The 16,667-nt window shown below is 49.5% G+C and overlaps 1 protein-coding gene across 1 annotated transcript; it reads right to left on the bottom strand.

The window, feature by feature from the left end:
• Positions 1-4,277: 4,277 nt before the first annotated feature.
• Positions 4,278-14,235, bottom strand: GIPC3 (GIPC PDZ domain containing family member 3). The gene is made up of 6 exons (XM_035117206.2): positions 13,984-14,235; positions 10,433-10,618; positions 8,597-8,777; positions 7,390-7,502; positions 6,598-6,679; positions 4,278-4,511 (listed from the first exon to the last, which is right to left on the bottom strand). Exons 1-6 carry the CDS (start codon positions 14,233-14,235, stop codon positions 4,360-4,362), a joined length of 966 nt encoding a protein of 321 aa, XP_034973097.2. The 3' UTR covers positions 4,278-4,359.
• Positions 14,236-16,667: the final 2,432 nt, after the last annotated feature.

Below are 16,667 nucleotides of genomic sequence, written 5' to 3'. Positions count from 1 at the left end.
GACTTGCTTGCCAGTTTGCTCCTCAGCCTTGGCGTTGCCCCTTGCGGGACACAGCAAGGAGGAGGAGGAGGAGATAGGGATTGCAATCGGAATTCTTTCCACCCCCGTTGCAAAGCAGGTTTATTATCAAAATGTGCCGGCTTTGTTTGCAAGGAGCGAATCAAACAGAAGCTGTCAGGTTTGTTAAGACTACTCCTGAGTAACGACCTTCCACATGCTTGTCTTTCAAAAGTCTTTATTGGTGCACATTATTTACAGTGTAGTGAGCTGTCGGCTTCATGTCTTCTCATTCTGTGTCAGAATCCGGCACTGCCCCTTTTCGCAACTTTGACCAACATAAAAGCCTCGGGACAGTGAATCTCCTCCCCTTTCTCCTCCTCCTCAATAACTTTGACCAACATAAAAGCCTCGGGACAGTGAATCTCCTCCCCTTTCTCCTCCTCCTCAATACCGGTGTCGGGGGGGGGAAGGGTCTACGGTCTGCCTTCTCCCTGTCCACCCTTCCCGCCTCTCTCTCTTTTCCTGCCTGTGGAGCCGGGGCTCTCCAATGCTGCCAGAGCCCTGGCACTCCTTCTCTGTCTCCTGACTCACCCCTTCAGACCCTGCACTTTCATGACTGCTTGGAGACGGACTGCTCCTGATGAGAAGGGGGGGGTTCTCTATAATCCCTCCCCCTTACAGAAGCCATTGAAATAGCTTGACACAGTGGTTCCCCCAAATTCAGAAGAGAATGCTAGTTTAGTTTGCTCCTTGCAAACAGCTAAAACTCTGTACATTTTGATAACGAGCCTGATTTGGAATAGAGAGGCTGAATCATTTCGATTGCAATGGTAAGTAGAATTCACCAGCTCTTCCTCCCATTGGCTCTGGCGCCCCCTGCTGTTGGCCTCCCACGTCACACCCTCCAGGTCCTAGGGTGGCCATAGATACATGCATGCCCGCTCTGCCTCATCCTGCACACCCCCCCAGGCATCTGATCCCGAGCCCCAGGGCTCTCCTCCCCATGTTGTGTTGGTGGCACCAAGAATATAGCATGTTTAAAAATGGGCACGTCGAGCTTGAACGCTCACTTAGGGACAGGATGAGTGGACACTGTCCGACAGACATTGTGGGTGGCGCTTCGACTCTCTGTATCCTGCAGCTGGAATTGGGGGGTCCCTGGATCGTCGTGGGAAGAGGAAGCGACACGACTGCGTGGATTTGTGCATGCGTAATTGTTGCCGTAATAAAGCCTGTGGCATCTCCTGCCTGTGGCCATTGGTGGTGGTTGTTCCTTTTTCTGAGACGGGGTGCCGGTTGGGCGCAGAGAAATGGTGTGGGGGAGCAGCCTAGGGGACCCCCAAGGGAAGAAGGCTTAGAGCCCAGGGATGGGTGGGGGGGGGGACGAGTGGTCAGAGGGAGAAGGCTGGGAAGAGGAGGTGTCAGAAGCGGAAGAGGGAACAGGGCTTAGTGAACGGGGAGAGTTTGTGGCAGAGAGCAGTCCAGACTCAGAGGCAGAAGTGGAAGGAGGAGAGGACAGAGGCCAAAAAACAGAGAGGAGTCCAGCTGGGGAAGAGGCATGGAGGTCTCCCCCTCCTGCTACAACCAGCTCCCCTCTCTCCTGGTCTCCCAGAACCAGAAGAGGCATGAAATGGGTGGAGGGGAGGTTGGCTCCCGGCAGGCGTAGTCTCCGATTGCATGGGGGAAAACCCTGGAGAGGAGGGGACTTAAGACGGCTGTGGGGAGGCAAGGATTTTCTTGGCAGCAGACCTACCGGGGATTAGTTGCTGTGCTCATTAGGCCTGACAGCCCACCAAGTCTGTGTGGATTGCGCTTTTGCTAACAAAGAGTCAACTCCAACTTGAACAGGGCGATTTGTTGCTGGTTCCCTCCTCGTAACGGTTAGGGTTTGTTCCCTTGTTGGCATAATGAAGGCACTAAAGAGCAAGGTGGAATGCAGCTTAGAACCCTCGGGCTCCCAGCCTCAATGGAAAGAATGGATGGGGAATGTGATGCAAGTTACTAGTCCTCATGATTGTGAATAGAGGGAACGGGGCCAAGAGGCAGAGAGGAGTCTGGCTGGTGAAGAGGCATGGGGGTCTCCCTCTCCTGCTGTGACCGGCTCCCCTCCCTCCCGCTCTCCCAGAACAAGGAGCGTCATGAAAAGGGCGGAGGAGAGGTTGACTTCACATGGGCGCAGTCTCCGATTGCATGGGAAAAACCCTGGAGAGGAGGGAAACTTGGGAAGCTGCAGGGAGCTCTTGGTAACAGATTTTCATTTGCCAAGGAAAACCGCCAGTCCATGTAGCCCAGGGCTGTCTGCACGGACCGGCAGCAGCTCTCCAGGGTTACAGGCTAGCCAACGCATCTCTCTGAACCCTCCTAGGAGATGCTATATCTAGGAGATGCGGGTGTTCTGCCTACTGAGCCACACAGCCATTGCAGAAATGATGTTCCCCCCCTTTCTTTTATTTAAAAAAAGGAATGGTTTTTAAATAACTTTTTAATTATTTCAAAAACAAACCAACGGAACATAAACAAAACTTTATGTACATCGCAGTCAAAGGCAGGAGAGTTGACTTCCAGAAGGGCGAGGTGCTTCCTTCCAAGAGAATTAGCATCGACATTATCCACACCCCCTCTTTTATTTTTTATTACAATGCTGGTTTTTCATTAATGTGAAGCTTTGCTGCAAAAAAGGGGGGGCATGTGAGTGATTGTGCCAAGGTTTGGGTGGGTGTAGACCTGAGCACAGGAGGGGGGGGAAACCTCACAAAAGAGGGTGATCCGTGGAGGTTCATTTTTTGGGGGGTGCGAGACGCATCTCACTTGCGGAAATGTTTGTGTTGCTAGCATTGGTGTGGAGATGATGATGATGATGATGATGATAATAATAATAATAATAATAATAATAATAATAATAATAATAATAACTTATTATTTGTACCCCACCCATCTGGCTGGGTTTCCCCAGCCACTCTGGGTGGCTTCCAACAAAAATTTAAAATACATTAAAATGTCACACATTAAAAACTTCAGATGTTTTCTAAATGTCAGGTAGCTATTTATCTCTTTGGCATCTGATGGGAGGGCGTTCCACAGGGTGGGTGCCACTACCGAGAAGGCCCTCTGCCTGGTTCCCTGTAGCTTTACTTCTCGCAGGGAGGGAAGCACCAGAAGGCCCTCAGAGCTGGACCTCAGTGTCCGGGCAGAAGGATGGGGGTGGAGATGCTCCCCCAGGTCTACAGGGCTGTTTAGGGCTTTCAAGGTCAGCACCAACACTTTGAATTGTGCTTGGAAACATCCTGAGAGCCAATGTAGGTCTTTCAGGACCGGTGTTATATGGTCTCGGCGGCCGCTCCCAGTCCCCAGTCTAGCTGCCGCATTCTGGATTAGTTGCAGTTTCCGGGTCACCTTCAAAGGTAGCCCCACGGAGAGCGCATGGCAGTAGTCCAGGCGGGAGATAACCAGAGCATGCACCACTCTGGCCAGACAGTCTGCGGGCAGGTAGGTTGGAGAGAATGCATTGATCAGCAACGCCAAGCACAGCCCTCTGTAGAAGATCTCAGACCCTCCTATTTTCAAGGGACAGTCCCGGATTTAAAAAAGCCACCCCAGTTTCCGATTTGGTCCCGGAATGTCTCGCTTTTCCTTAGGAGGTCCCAATCTTCATCGGAGAAATGTTGGAAGGTATGGAGTTATGCAACCTTGAGCCAAAGAGATAAGTAACTCAACAACCTTTAGAAGGCAGCCTGGTATGGGGAGGTTGTTTTTTAAAAAAATAGTTTCAAGCTTCATTATGTTTTTATATATGTTGGAAGCTGGCCAGAGTGGCTGGGGCAGAAATAATAAAAAATATGGTGATGATGATGTAATAGGACTTCCCTGTTTTCACTGCAAAGATGTTGGAGGGGATGGAATTATGGAATCTCAAAGTCAAGGTGATAAGTAACTCGACAATCTTTAGAGGACATCTGAAGGTAGCCCTGTACAGGGAAGTTTTTAAAGTTTCACTTTTTTATTATGTTTTTATATATGCTGGAAACTACCCAGATTGGCTGGGGCAACTCAATCCGGGTATAGATAATAAAATTATTATTATTATTATTATGGAATGGGACGTCCCTATTTGCATCGGAGAAGTATTTGAGGGTATGAGATGGGCACGTCTTTAGAAAACGAACAAACAAGAGCAACAGATTAATTCTGCTTTCCTTTCTTTAAAAAAGAAGAAGCGAGTTCGGGTGTAAATGTTTGTGTGTCTGGATGGAAACCAAAGACCTTGAAAAACCGGCTGGGATAAGAGGCACAGGAAGCCAAGCGGAAGAGAGATAAGGATGGAGACAGAAGAGGGACGTCGCCCGGGCCAGATCTCCGCCTCTATTTTGGGTTCCCCTTGGCCTCGCAGATGGTTCTCCAGACCTCGGCGACAAACTCCTCGGGGAAGGCGAACTCGCCCAGAAGCAGATCCAGGCCGTGGGCGAAGTCTTCGGAGCCCTGCCGTCCCTTGGCCATTTCCACCATGCTCGAGGCTGCAGGACATGAAGGGAAAGGGGGGGAGGGAACACCACAGAAGTTTGCCATTGGCAGATTTTCCATTCCGGGGCATTTAGAGTCTCGCATTGCAGCGGGTCAGGCTAGATAACCCTGGAGGTGGAGATTCAGGAACTGAATATTTACCATCACAAAAGAATGGCCAGGATGCCCAGGTAAAAGCAATCAGATAAGGCATTATTATCAGGTATCCTGGCAGACAGGAGAGAAGCAACACACTCCAATTTCTGCTGGGGACCACCTCTTTCTGTGATGCAGGTATGATGTTTTGGGGGGTGGTCTTGAGCTACAGGGGAGGCAATTTCCAAAGTCTATATAAGAGCTTGCACACCAATTTTCAGGGTTCTCCTCCCTCCATGCGTGGGGTGAGCGGGGAACCCTGTTGCAACAGTTTAATAAATGCTTCTCAATATTCTCTGCAACGGTTTAATAAAGATCAGGCTTACTAGCTGCTTTGCTTCTCAATATTCTCTGGTTGGCCTCTGTTATTTTCTCCTACTAATAGAGCACCTGCGTAAGGACTCTATACGGGCTCTTGGGTACCCCATAAGGGGAAAGGAGCAGCTTTTCCCCCTTTTAACACCATTCTGGCGTATTAAAATTTCTGCATTAAAGCGGGTCAGGCTAAATGACCCTGGGGGTACTCCCTTCTGACTCTACGATTCTTTGATTCTACGATTTGACTCTACGATTCTTTGATTCTATGGTCCCCCCCCCCAAAAAAAGCTAAAAACTTCTTCTCCTTCTTTGAGATTTTGCAAAAATAAAAATGTGAGGGGCAAGGGGTATCGCGAAGCCCCTCCCCTCCTGAGTTCCAGCCCAGCCCAGAGCACGACTGAGAGCAGGGAAAGCTCCAGCTCAAGTGGGGAAACAGGAAGTGGGGTCCAAGGCTCTGGCAGGGTAGAAGAGCCATCGTCTCAGGTGGGACAGGAAGGAGGAAGAAAGGGGGGCAGACCCATCCCCCCCAACTCCGGAACTTCGCAGAAAGCGTCGGGGGAAGAGGATGGGGCTCCCCAAGTTGTTATGCTGGCGCAAGACGCGCCAAACGCCATTCGGAGGTACTGATTCAAGCTGAGAAGATGTGTCTCTGTAAATAGCTCCACCTTTAGCACTGTAAATACGTAACACAAATCAAAAGATAAAATGCAGAGCGGTGCAGAGTCGTTACTCTGAAGTAGCCCTATCCGGTCACTGTGACAAAAAATAAAAAATATCAACAACTTTGTCCCCCCCCCCCAAAAAATCTCAACTTTTGGAAACATGGCAAGCCATATTTCACTTTCTGAAATGAACTTTTTATTTCTATTTGTTTTGTTGTTTTATTGCTATGGCCGATGGCTGACGCAAATAAAGATTCATTCATTCATTAAATGCTAGGGCCAGATTACCAGTGGGGCCCCGTGCCTTTCAGGGCCCCCCACAACAAAGGATCAAAATAATATTGATTTGATCTTGAAAGAAAATTGCAAGCGAGTTTTCTGGGTTCAATGTTATCCTGCTAGAGAGGGACCTTTTAATTCAGCCAGTGCTGGATTTACATATAAGCTAAATATTTAAGGGGGGGGGGAACCTGGATGTACATTTTCCAAAATATAAGATAAAAAACCAATAAAATAAAGCCTACATACAGCAACTGTGTTTTGTGTTGTGTAGGCTCCTAGGATGTAAGTCATGGGCCCCGCCTGCTAGCCTGCTCCCTCAAATATCACTGGTTTGCTCCTTTCTATATATAGGGTGCCTACATTCTGCATGTGCAAATGGCTTGAGATAGTATTAGGTCCATAAACGACCATCTAGCATATATTCAACACAAGAAACCAGCGGCACTTTGTTGCCGACAAAGGACAGCTGGACATAGAAAGGGTCCCATGACCTTCAGTAGCTGAGGGCCTCATCAAACCGGAATCGGGCCCTGCCAAGGCCACAGCCAGCGAGCTTTGAAGCTGCATGGGAGAATCTGAACTCAGCTCTCTCCGTTTTCCCAGCCAGCTCAGGATTGCCCCCCCCCCCACTCCCGGGGTCCGGGGGTCTCAGAGGGCATGAGACCTGCCCCTCTCCACTCACCCAGTTCCACGTCTCGGATGCCCATGTAACTCTCCAGGAGGTCGTCGACTTTCCCAGCCGCTTCTTCCTCGTGTTCGCTGGGCTGCAAGCGGGAGAACAGGGGGAGGTCAGCCTGGTGCTCCCCCCCCCGATGCCTTGGCTTGGGGTGGGTGGGCAAAGTCCCATCGGATGTCAAGTATCAAACAAGTGTCGGGAAATTCCGGATTTAAAGAAGCCGTCTTGGTTTCTGTTTTGATCCCAGAATATCCTGCTTTTCCTATTTTCATGGGAGAAGTGTTTGAGGGGATGGAATAGGACGTCCCTATTTTCCACAGGAGAAATGTTGGAGGATACGAAGTTATCTGACCCCTGAGCCAAGGAGATAAGTAAGTACATTAGACAACTTTTAGAAGGCATCTGAAGGCAGCCCTGTATAGGGAAGGTTTTGATGTTGGGTGTTTTGTTATGTTTTGATACCGGTATCTGTTGGAAGCTGCCCAGAGTGGCTGGGGCAACCCAGTCAGATGCATAGCTTGTTGTTGTTGTTGTTGTTGTTGTTGGAAGGAGGAGTAAATCTGAGACAAGGGGGTCAGAAGGGGTGACTGAAAGAGAGAGGGAGAAGAAATCCCGCAATGCAGGGGGTTGGATTAGATGACTCTTGAGGTCCCAATTTACAATTCTGTGATTCTATGGTATGGCAGAGGGAGAAAAATCATAGGGAAAGGGCTGGGGGAGAAGGAGAGGCATGCCTAAGCTCTCTTGCATCCTTGGCAAGGAGCTCTTTTGACACCTTGAAAGCCAGGATGGACTCACCGCTTCCTCCAAAGTGGCACTGCCCTTGGCTCGTAGCCGCAGTGTCTCCTTCCCGCTGGCCACTTTCCCCTCGCTGGGCACCTTGTTGCTTCGTGTCCTCTGGCTGATCATGTCTAGGGGAGCGGAAGCAGACAAAGGAGGAGACATGAGCCCATCCTGTGATGCAGCAGCAACAAAAGTGAACGCGATCCTAGGCTGCATCAGCGCCCAGATCAAGGCAAGTCATAGTCCCGATTTATTTGTCTGGGTCAGACCACACCTGGAGTCCCGTGTCCGGTTTTGGGTGCCACAATTTAAGGAGGATGTTGTAAACTTCTATTGACTTATGAATAAGATTGTGGCCTGTTTATTCTTTTAAGAGGCATTCAAAGGAACTTACCAGGAACATACTGAATTCAATACTGAATTCTATGATAGTGAGAGGCTTACACGAGCCTGCAACCGGCTATCTGCTGTGCATGTAAAAGGGGAAGGTAAACTCTGCCAAGTAAAGGAACTTGCTAGCGCAATTTAGGAAGGATATTAATATACAATGTATCCTCTCGGTTCCATGATCACTGCAGATGGTGACAGCAGTCACAAAATTAAAAGACGCCTGCTTCTTGGGAGAAAAGCAATGACAAACCTAGACAGCATCTTAAAAAGCAGAGACATCACCTTGCCGACAAAGGTCTGTATAGTTAAAGCTATGGTTTTCCCAGTGGTGATGTATGAAAGTGAGAGCTGGACCATAAAGAAGGCTGATCGCCAAAGAATGGATGCTTTTGAATTATGGTGCTGGAGGAGACTCTTGAGAGTCCCATGGACTGCAAGAAGATCAAACCGCTCCATTCTGAAGGAAATCAGCCCTGAGTGCTCAGTGGAAGGACAGATCCTGAAGCCGAGGCTCCAAGACTTTGGCCACCTCATGAGAAGAGAAGAGTCCCTGGAAAAGACCCTGATGTTGGGAAAGATGGAGGGCAGAAAGAGAAGGGAACGACAGAGGACGAGATGGTTGGACAGTGTTCTCGAAGCTACCAACATGGGTCTGACCAAACTGCAGGAGGCAGTGGAAGACAGGAGGGCCTGGCGTGCTCTGGTCCATGGGGTCACGGAGAGTCAGACACGACTAAACAAGAACACCCTGAACATTCCACAGAATCCTCCCCCGACCGCTGCCTCTCCCCAGCCCCACTTTGAGGGGGTCTTCCTCTCCCCCACAACTCACCAAAGGCCCGTTTCGGCTCCACGAGGCGCAGGGTGAAGGGCTGGGCTTTCGGCATCTCACGCAACATCTTGGCAACTTCGTAGTGGCGGCACCCGACGATGGTTTGGTCGTTGATGGCCTCGATGCTGTCTCCGACGCACACGACCGGGATGCGGTTGATAATGCTGCCTTCCTTGATGCGCTGCGGGTTAAGGGAGTGCATACACCGTCAGCTAAATTTCTGGCACGCTGCCCCCCTTTAAGAGACACGGCCTGTCTCTTAATTACCTGAAATTACCTGGAAATGATGTGTAAAGTGGTACCTTGGTTCTCAAATGTCTTGGTACTCAAAATAAAAAAAAATTCCTTCCAGTAGCATCTTTGTTATCAAGATAACAATTTTTTAAAATAAAAGAATGGAAATGGTTTATTGAATATTTACAGATAAATTATAAACAGGAAAAAAACATTGGCAGGATTATTGTAACAACCTGCAGTTTCGTAAGAGTTTCGTTCATTAAAGAAGATGAATAAGCGAGCAAATTAAGTTAATTTGGAATATGCAGAAAATATAAAAATAATGCATTTAAGGAACCGCAAAAAGAGGGGTTAAAATGATTGTAAAATCATTGAAATGTACAACACTGAAAATCATGAATAAAAGAAGAAATAATTGAGCAAATTAAGTTAATTTGGATATGCAGGAGATATTAAAAAACAAATTTAAGGAACCGCAGAAAGAGGGGGAAGGAAGTCAAGTTTTGAAATGTCAAAATGAATATAAGATTAGTGACGTGTATAAAACTAGTGAAATGCATAAACTTGGAAAGTATAAATCTAAAAATGTAGAAGGTCCATGTTTGTACTTCCACACTTTTCTCCAAAACCGCTTGCTCGATCGGCCTCAAATTTGGCCACAACATCAGATGTGCATGTGGGAGTGTTTTGATCTATTTACATTGACCAGATGACACACCTAGGACAGGTAGAAACCTGGATTTCTGTCCAAAAAAGTGTGCCCTCCAGTGGACATCCAACATACAAAGGACAAAAATACTGCCACAATCCTGCCCACTCCCCATCCAGCCCCACCACCCTGGGAGCCAGCCCGCCCCAGAGACCAGGCCTCTGCCAGGGACCAGGCCACCCCAACAGTAGCCTGCTCCCCAGGGACCCCCAGAGATCACGCCCTGTCCACGGAGCAGGCCGCTCCACAACCCCTACCTACCCCAGAGATCCTGCCACTGTCAGACTAGGCCAAGTGGAGGTAGGACCTTCCCTAGGTGGGGGAGGGGCAAATAGGGGGCAGGGATAGGTAAAGCCTTGCCATGGAGCAGACCGCTCCACAACCCGTACCTACCCCAGAGATCGCGCCACCACCAGACTAGGCCGAGCGGAGGTAGGGCCTTGCCTAGGTGTGGGGGGGGGAGAAAAGGGGGCAGGGATAGGTAAAACCTTGCCTGGGTGGGGTGGGGGGGTCAAAATACGGGACAGGGACACCTCAAGCCTTGCCTGGGGGGGGCAGAATAGGAGACAGGGATAGGTAATGGATCAGTACGGGGGGGGGGGGGGGAGAGAGACAGGGATCCGCCTATGTAAACATAACACACACAAAACAGGGAGACTCTGAAGGTCAGGGGACTCTGACCCTCCATTTAACAAACTGAGCCACAGCAACACGTGGCAGGGCCAACAAGTAAATGAATAAAATGGATTTTTTTATGGGGGAAAAATTGAAAATGATGTGTACAGTTATTCGACTTTGCAAGTTGAAAGTTGCACCTTCAGCTACATAAATCTTCTGTGCATCGTGCGGCACCTATTCCCACCCCATCCCTGTGCTGCCCGCATCCTGACCTTGATGAAGGCACATCCGGCCCCGTTATCCGTGATGGTGAGACCCAGAGCATCCTCCGTCTTCGTCACCTCCACCTCTTTCGTCTCGCCGCGGATGTGAGCGAAGATAAAGTCCTCCAGACCGATCTGGCCTCCGAGAAGCTTCTGCATGTCCACCTTGTGAGTGTTCAGGGTGCAGAAAAGAATCTGGAGGAGAGAACGGGTCCACGCTTAAGGTTTTCTCCCCAGCGGGGTTGGGGTGGGGATGGCGAAAAAGAGGTGAGGGAGACAAAAGGGGGTTGCGGACGGGGAGAAAGGGAGAGAGAGAGAGAGAGAGAGAGAAGCAAAAAAAGGTTTGGGATAAAGGGAGGGGGAGAAAAGAGGTACGTGCAGTGCCAGATTTACATATAAGCTAAACAAGCTATATAGGGACGTGGGTGGCGCTGTGGTCTCTTGGGCTTGCCAATTGGAAAGTCAGCGGTTTGAATCCCCGTGACAGAGTGAGCTCCCGTTGCTCTGACCCAGCTTTTGCCAGCCTTGCAGTTCGAAAGTAGATAAATAGGTACCGCTCCGGCAGGAAGGTAAATGGCGTTTCCATGCGCTCTGGTTTCCGACATGGTGTCCCGTTCCGCCAGAAGCGGTTTAGTGACAAACGCTGGCTCCCTCGGCCTGAAAGCGAGCTGAGCGCCGCGACCCCAGAGTCCTCTGCGACTGGACTTAACTGTCAGGGGGTCCTTTACCTTTTTAAAAAACAAGCTATAGCTTAGGGCCCCACTCTCTTGGGGGCCCCCCAAAAAATTAAAGGAAAAAACCCCTGGATGTACATTTCCAAAATATAAGATAAAAAACAAATAAGATAAAACCGACATCCAGCAAGTGTCTTTTGTGTTGTGTAGGCTCCTAGGATGTAAGTCATGGGCCCCGCCTGCTAGCCTGCTCCCTAAAATATCCCTGGTTTGCTCCTTTCTATATATAAGGTGCCTACATTCTGCATGGACTGATTGCATGGCAACATGGGCAAATGGCTTGAGATACCTATTAGGTCCATAAATTACCTTATAGCATATATTCAACACAGAAAACGGCGGCAATTTGTTGTCGACAAAGGACAGCTGGACATAGAAAGGACCCCTTTACCTTCAGTAGCTTAGGGCCTCATGAAACCTGAATCCGGCCCTGGGTTGGGATGGGGGTGGCTGAAAAAGAGACGAGGGAGACAAAAGGGGGTTGCGGGGGGGGGGGGGAGAGAAGCAAAAAGGGTTTGGGATAAAGGGAGGTGAAGAAAAGAGGAACATGGATGCCAGGAAATGGGAACTTACCTTCACATGTGCTGGGGGTGTAAATATGTACAATTTTGGTTGGCAGAGGGTGTTTAAGGAGAGGACAGAAATCACTGGGTTAAAAGCTGACTGAAAGCCCAGAGGTAGCATTGTTATCAATTTACGATGGGGTGGAAGGTTCACAGGCTAGGAAGGACTCGCTCACAAATTTATTGACAGCCGCACGAATCATGGTAGCTAGGAAGTGGAAGGGGCAAGCAGAATATGAAATGGAAGAATGGTACAAAGAGGCGTGGGATATATAGCTCTTAACGAAAAATTAACACGTGCCATTAAGGTAAGTCAGGGAATACGCAGGAGAAATGATTTTTGAGGAGACATGGAAGGCGTTGGTAGAATTAGAATTCATACTGTTAAAATGGAAAGGGGTCAAACTATCGCAAGAGGTGTTGAAATTTCAGGAGGTTGGATAGTTACAAAGGAATGGTCTCTTATATTCTTATTATTTATGATTATTACTTGGTCAAAATAAAATAAAATGTGAAAAGGGGGGATTGTTTAATCCCCAAAACAACCCTGCGAGGTAGGTCAGGCTAAGAAATGGTGACTGACTTCAAGATCACGCAGCGAGCTTCGTGGCTGAGTAGGGATTCGAACCCAGCTCTTCCAGGCCCATGCTTTAAAACTGGCTAGGACCTTTAGCCACTTTGGAAACTTTCTCAGCCCTGTGCGGGGATTCAAACTCAGGTCTTACCCCGCTCCCTGCCCGATGCTCTAATCACAGGCTCACTCCTTCCCTTGGTTCCCCGCCAACTGATGGCACAAATCTGACTAGAAGGCCTCCTTTCTCAATTCTGTCCCCCCCCCCAGCGGTTTGCAATTCACTGATTTGAAAAGTCCTCGTGAAAATGCACCACTGCTTTAGTGCGAATCCCTCCCAGTGCACATGTCTTCTGCAATCAGTGTGTATAGTTTGGCCAGGTGCTTCTGCTTGCCGGGAGACGCCATTGCAAGTGATTCTCACGAATATATGAATTTTAATGCACCCCCTGCCTGCTTTTGCACACTGCTCAACTGGGGAAGCCGGGTGCAAAATTCGAAAAAGCTCCAGAGCTGGCGTTTTTCGGTTCATGTAGATCTGTTTCAGGCAGTGCACATTTTCTCCCTCTCTCCTGACCCTAGAACTTGGGGCTGTCCGGCGAATGTCAGAAGATTCCAGGCTGGTAAAAGAAAGGACTCCTGGATGGCTTTAAAAGAGGATGGGATAAATGCATGGAGGGCAAGGCTTTTGATGGCTTCTTGCTGAGAAAATAAAGGCTGCGTTCTTGACCGGAGCCAGGAGGGGAGAGGGCACTTGTGTTCGGATCCTGCTTGTGGGTTATCCATGTGAGAACAGCAGCAAAGGTTTTCCAGGGACAGCCCTGGATTTGCAGCAGCTGATTTGATCCTGGAATGTCCTGCTTTTCCTTGGATGTCTCGATTTTCACGGGAGAAATGTTGGAGGGGATGGAACAGGGCGTCCCTATTTTCATCAGATAAATATTGGAGGGGATGGAGTTATGAAACCCCTGAGCCACCTGAAAGCAGTCCTACAAGACTTCAAACTACAAGAAAGAAGATTCCACCTAAGCATTAGGAAGAGCTTCCTGACAGTAAGAGCTGTTCGACAGTGGAATTTGCTGCCAAGAAGTGTGGTGGAGTCTCCTTCTTTGGAGGTCTTTAAGCAGAGGCTTGACAGGCATATGTCAAGAATGCTTTGATGGTGTTTCCTGCTTGGCAGGAGGTTGGACTGGATGGCCCTTGTGGTCTCTTCCAACTCTATGATTCTATATATAGGGAAGTTTTTTTAATAAAAAAATGTTTTAAGTTTTTATTGTTTTGATATATGTTGGAAGCAACCCAGAGTGGCTAGGACGACCCAGTTGGATGGATGGGGTATAAAACATAGAATCGTAGAACAGTAGAGATGAAAGGGACCCCATGGGTCATCTAGTCCAACCCCCCACAATGCAGGAATCTCAGCTAAAGCATCCAGGACAGATGGCCATCCAAGCTCTGCTTAAAAACCACCAAGGAAAGAGATTCCGCCAACTTCCATCCCACTGTCGAACAGCTCTTATTGTCAGAAATGTTTTCTTGACATTTTATCAGAGTCTCCTTTCTTGGAGCTCTATTTTCACGCAAGAAATTTTGGAGGGGAAGGAATAGGGTGTTCGGTCGGGTGAGCAAGTCTCTTTTTACGAACCGAATTTCTCCTCCGCCTCCCACCCCGCACACCCAGAAAGGCCTCACCTCTGTCGGGGAGATGTCAAAGACCTCTGCGATTTTGGCGTACAGCTCTTTGACGTTGGTGAACCCTTCGATCTTCCCGGTGGGGCTTCCGTGGGCCAGCTGGGTGTGGAAGATCAGGCGGGGTCTCACGCGGGGCTGGCGGGGCGGGGGCGCCGGGGTGCCACCGCTCTGCCCCGGGGTGCTCCGGCCCCCTTCGGGGGAAGAGGAAGACGCCTGCGAGCCCCCAGCCTCCCGGGACACACCGTTCTCCATCGGCCTCCTTCCCTGCCGTTCTTCGTCTCCTTTCCGGCTCGGTCGCTTGGCCCTACACAGCATTGCCCCCCCTGCGTTCCCCCCTTCACCCGGACAACGGGAGACGATCGCCCTGGTTGAATTATTGATGCCCCTGGCCTCCAGGTGGAATGGCAGAGACGTAAGGCGAGCCGGGCATTGGCACGGGGCCCGGAAACCCAATCACACCCACCTTCCAGCAGAGAATTCAATTAGGCAAGCTGCGCCCCCAAGGGTGCCGTGTCTGAGGCTGTGGGGTGGCAGGGTGCACAGGCTTGGTACCCAGACCCTGCACCCATCAGCGTACGGCCCTTGCAAATAATTCCCAGCTCTGTTTTTCCCCCAGCCCCAGCTGCTGCTGCTGCTGCAAGCCTCTCTTGGGACCGCAGATGTTTTTTCCTGATATACCTTTGGAGGAACACATGAGACCAGGTTGCTCATTATTTTATTTCGGAAATATTGTCTCTGCAGTGCCGGATTTACGTACAAGCTAAACGAGCTCTAGCTTAGGGCCCCACACTCTTAGGGCCCCCTCCAAAAAAATAAAGGGGGGGAAACCCTGGATGTACATTTCCAAAATATAAGATAAAAAACAAATAAAACCTACGTACAGCAACAGTGTCTTGTGTTTCTGTAGGCTCCTATGGTGTAAGTCATGGGTAGGCAAAAGTAAGGCCTGGGGGCCAGATCCAGCCCAATTGCCTTCTCAAATCCGGCCCACGGACAGTCCAGGAATCAGCGTGTTTTTACATGAGTAGAATGTGTCCTTTTATTTAAAATGCATCTCTGGGTTATTTGTGGGGCATAGGAATTCGTACATTCCCCCCCCCAATAAAAATATAGTCCGGCCCCCCACAAGGTGTGACCGGCCCCCTGCTGAAAAAGTTTGCTGACCCCGCCTGCTAGCCTGCTCCCTAAAATATCCCTGGTTTGCTCCTTTCTATATATAGGGTGCCTACATTCTGCATGGACTGGTTGCAGGGCAACATGGGCAAATGGCTTGAGATACCTATGAGGTCCATCAGTGACCATATAGCAGAGGTCAGCGACCTTTTTCAGAGGGGGCTGGTCCCAGCGCTGCCAACTTTCCCCCTTTTTTGCGGGAAATTCCCTTAATTCAGCGCCCTTACTTTCATATCCGGGAGTTGACAGCCCCATAGGATTCCTTATCTTCAAATCCAGGGGTTGACAGCCATGGCCCGGTCCACCATCCCTCAGACCTTGGGGGGGGGCAGACTATATTTGCGGGGGTGTGTGTGTGAACGAATTCCTATGCCCCACAAATAACCCAGAGATGCATTTTAAATAAAAGCACACATTCTACTCATGTAAAAACATGCTGATTCCCGGACCGTCCGCGGGTTGGACTAAGAAGGCGAATGGGCTGCATCCAGCCCCTGGGGCCTTAGGTTGCCTACCTCTGCCATCTATATCTATATAGGTAAAGGTAAAGGGGCCTCTGACCATCAGGTCCAGTCGTGTCCGACTCTGGGGTTGCGGCACTCATCTCACTTTGCTGGCCGAGGGAGCCGACATTTGTCCGCAGACAGTTTTTCTGGGTCATGTGGCCAGCAGGACTAAGCTGCTTCTAGCGAAACCAGAGCAGCGCACGGAAACGCCGTTTACCTTCCCGCTGTAGCGGTCCCTATTTATCTACTTGCACTTTGACGTGCTTTCGAACTGCTAGGTTGGCAGGAGCTGGGACCAAGCAACAGGAACTCACCCCGTTGCAGGGATTCGAACCGCCGACCTTCTGATCAGCAAGCCCTAGGCTCTGTGATTTAACCCACAGCGCCACCTGGGTTTCTCTATATCTATATACTGTACAGCAGGCATGTCCAACAGGTAGATCGCGATCTACTGGTAGATCACAGGGTGTTCCTGGTAGATCATGGTTGATCTCTGGCCCCTCAGTGATCTCCTTACAAAAAAGAAAGGGGGGGACCCAACTTTGGCTTCCTAAATAAAAGCTCAACAACATTTGCTTATTACAAAAATCTCAAGCTCCACAACTTTTTACGACAATGAGTAGATCACTGCCAGTTTTTTTATACTGTGAGTAGATCGCAGACTATTGGGAGTTGGACGTCCCTGCTGTACAGTATATAAAAATGTAGACATTGCGCGCACGGAGGTCACAGCCGTTCTCCATAACTGCTGAACCGTAATCTAACAAATTTGGCCACAACGTTCCATGCCCATCAGGGAGGGATCTGGCATTTTAAAAAATCCAAAAAAACCCACACCTTTCATACCTAAAATAATAATAAAACACAAAGAAAGTGGCGCCCAAATTAGACGTCACCACCAGAAGCTCTGAAGACTCCAGCAGCATCCAGTAGAAAGGCAGATTGCATGGTTCACAGGGATGAGGCACAACAAAGGGGGGGGGACACATCGCCATGGGGGGGGGA

This window comes from Zootoca vivipara, chromosome 6, assembly GCF_963506605.1.
Source record: "Zootoca vivipara chromosome 6, rZooViv1.1, whole genome shotgun sequence".
NCBI lineage: Eukaryota > Metazoa > Chordata > Lepidosauria > Squamata > Lacertidae > Zootoca > Zootoca vivipara.
Note: the sequence above shows the minus strand (reverse complement) of the source record. Positions and strands in the feature narration are given on the sequence as shown.

What these genes read in the sequence shown, in the direction of transcription:
- GIPC3 (XM_035117206.2), bottom strand. Translation starts at nt 14,235, where the DNA reads ATGGAGAACGGTGTGTCCCGGGAGGCTGGGGGCTCGCAGGCGTCTTCC. An exon ending in TTGACATCTCCCCGACAGAG is followed by an intron (nt 10,619 to 13,983) that starts GTGAGGCCTTTC and finishes TCTCTCCTCCAG; the next exon opens with ATTCTTTTCTGCACCCTGAA. An exon ending in GGAGCCGAAACGGGCCTTTG is followed by an intron (nt 7,503 to 8,596) that starts GTGAGTTGTGGG and finishes CCGCTCCCCTAG; the next exon opens with ACATGATCAGCCAGAGGACA.